The 1,446-nt window shown below is 45.9% G+C and overlaps 1 protein-coding gene across 1 annotated transcript in view; it reads left to right on the top strand.

Moving 5' to 3' along the window:
* Positions 1–1,446, top strand: part of EXD1 (exonuclease 3'-5' domain containing 1) — a 39,995-nt gene that overhangs the window by 24,853 nt on the left and 13,696 nt on the right. The window contains exon 7 of the mRNA XM_017530890.2: positions 240–326. Within this exon, the coding sequence (XP_017386379.1) occupies positions 240–326 (87 nt within the window). The remainder of the gene's footprint in view (positions 1–239; positions 327–1,446) is intronic.

Below are 1,446 nucleotides of genomic sequence, written 5' to 3'. Positions count from 1 at the left end.
TCCGCTTCCTGGGTTCAGGCAATTCTCCTGCCTCAGCCTCCTGAGTTGCTGGGATTACAGGCACATGCCACCATGCCCAGCTAATTTTTTGTAGTTTTAGTAGAGACGGGGTTTCATCATGTTGACCAGGATGGTCTCGATCTCTTGACCTCGTGATCCACCCGCCTCGGCCTCCCACAGTGCTGGGATTACAGGCTTGAGCCACCGCGCCCGGCCCCTTTCATTCTTTTTCTTACCAGATGCTCCACATCAAGAAGCAGAGTGTCCTGAGCGTGGCAGCAGAAGGAGTGAATGTGTGTCGCCATGGGAAACTGTGCTGGCTGCAGGTAAAAGACTTCTGAAAACTTTTTATTTTGAAGTAATTATAGAGCCACTGGTAGTTTTTTTTTTTCTTTCTTTTTGAAAATTACATTTTAGAGATAGGGTCTCACTCTGTCACCCAGGCCACAGTGCAGATCATAGTTCACTGCAGCATTGAACTTCTGGGCTCATGCTGTCTATCCTCTCACTTCAGCCTCCTGAGTAGCTGGGACTACAGATAAGTGTCACCACACCGAGCTTTGTTTTTCTGAGATGGGCTCTTGCTGTGTTACCCAGGCTGATCTCAAACTCCTGGCCTCATGTAATCCTCTTGCCTTAGTCCCCCTAGTCACTGGGACTACAGGGATAGGTCACTGTACCTGGCTCACTGTTAGATCTATGAATTGTCTTCTTTCTGCCACCCTAGTGTCATTGTTACGTAACTTGTTGGAATGGTCTTCCTTCTCCTGGTACCCAACTTATTCTTTTCAAAAGGAAAGAACTTCTGTCTCCTTAAAGATTCACTTTTTTTTTTTTAAAGCTCAGTGGCAAGAATAGGTTCACTGTTACAGCCATCAGTGCTGTCTCAGGCTCTGCTGGAGGTCTTTCCCAGCTCTGTCCTATCACCTTAGTTCTATGAAGAGTGTCTCCTCTTTTGTAGGGTGGTAGTTTTCCACAGTAGGTTTCTCACATCATTTTAGTTTCCCTGGACCTGGGAGATGTCAGATGAGAGTCTTCATTATATTAACATTATTATTATTATTATTTTGAGACAGAGTCTTGCTCTGTCACCCAGTCTGGGGTGTAATGGTGCGATCTCGGCTTACTGCAACCTCTGCTTCTTGGGTTCAAGCAATTCTCCTGCCTCAGCCTCCTGGGTAGCTGGGACTATAGGCACGTACCACCACACCTGGCTCATTTTTGTGTTTTTAGTAGAGATGGGGTTTTACTACGTTGGTCAGGCTGGTCTCAAACTCCTGACCTCAGGTGATCCGCCCACCTTTGCCTCCCAAAGTGCTGAGATTACAGGTGTAAGCCACCATGCCTGGATGATATTTTCTAAAAGTTTGTAGTTAGCCTTGAAGAACAGCTAGAGGATGGATAGCTTTTGGGTCCTTCTTCCTTTCCTTTTTTTTTTTTTTTTTT

Source organism: Cebus imitator, unplaced genomic scaffold, assembly GCF_001604975.1.
Source record: "Cebus imitator isolate Cc_AM_T3 unplaced genomic scaffold, Cebus_imitator-1.0 Scaffold70, whole genome shotgun sequence".
NCBI classification, from domain to species: Eukaryota; Metazoa; Chordata; class Mammalia; order Primates; family Cebidae; genus Cebus; species Cebus imitator.
This window is presented reverse-complemented; position numbering and strand designations above follow the sequence as displayed.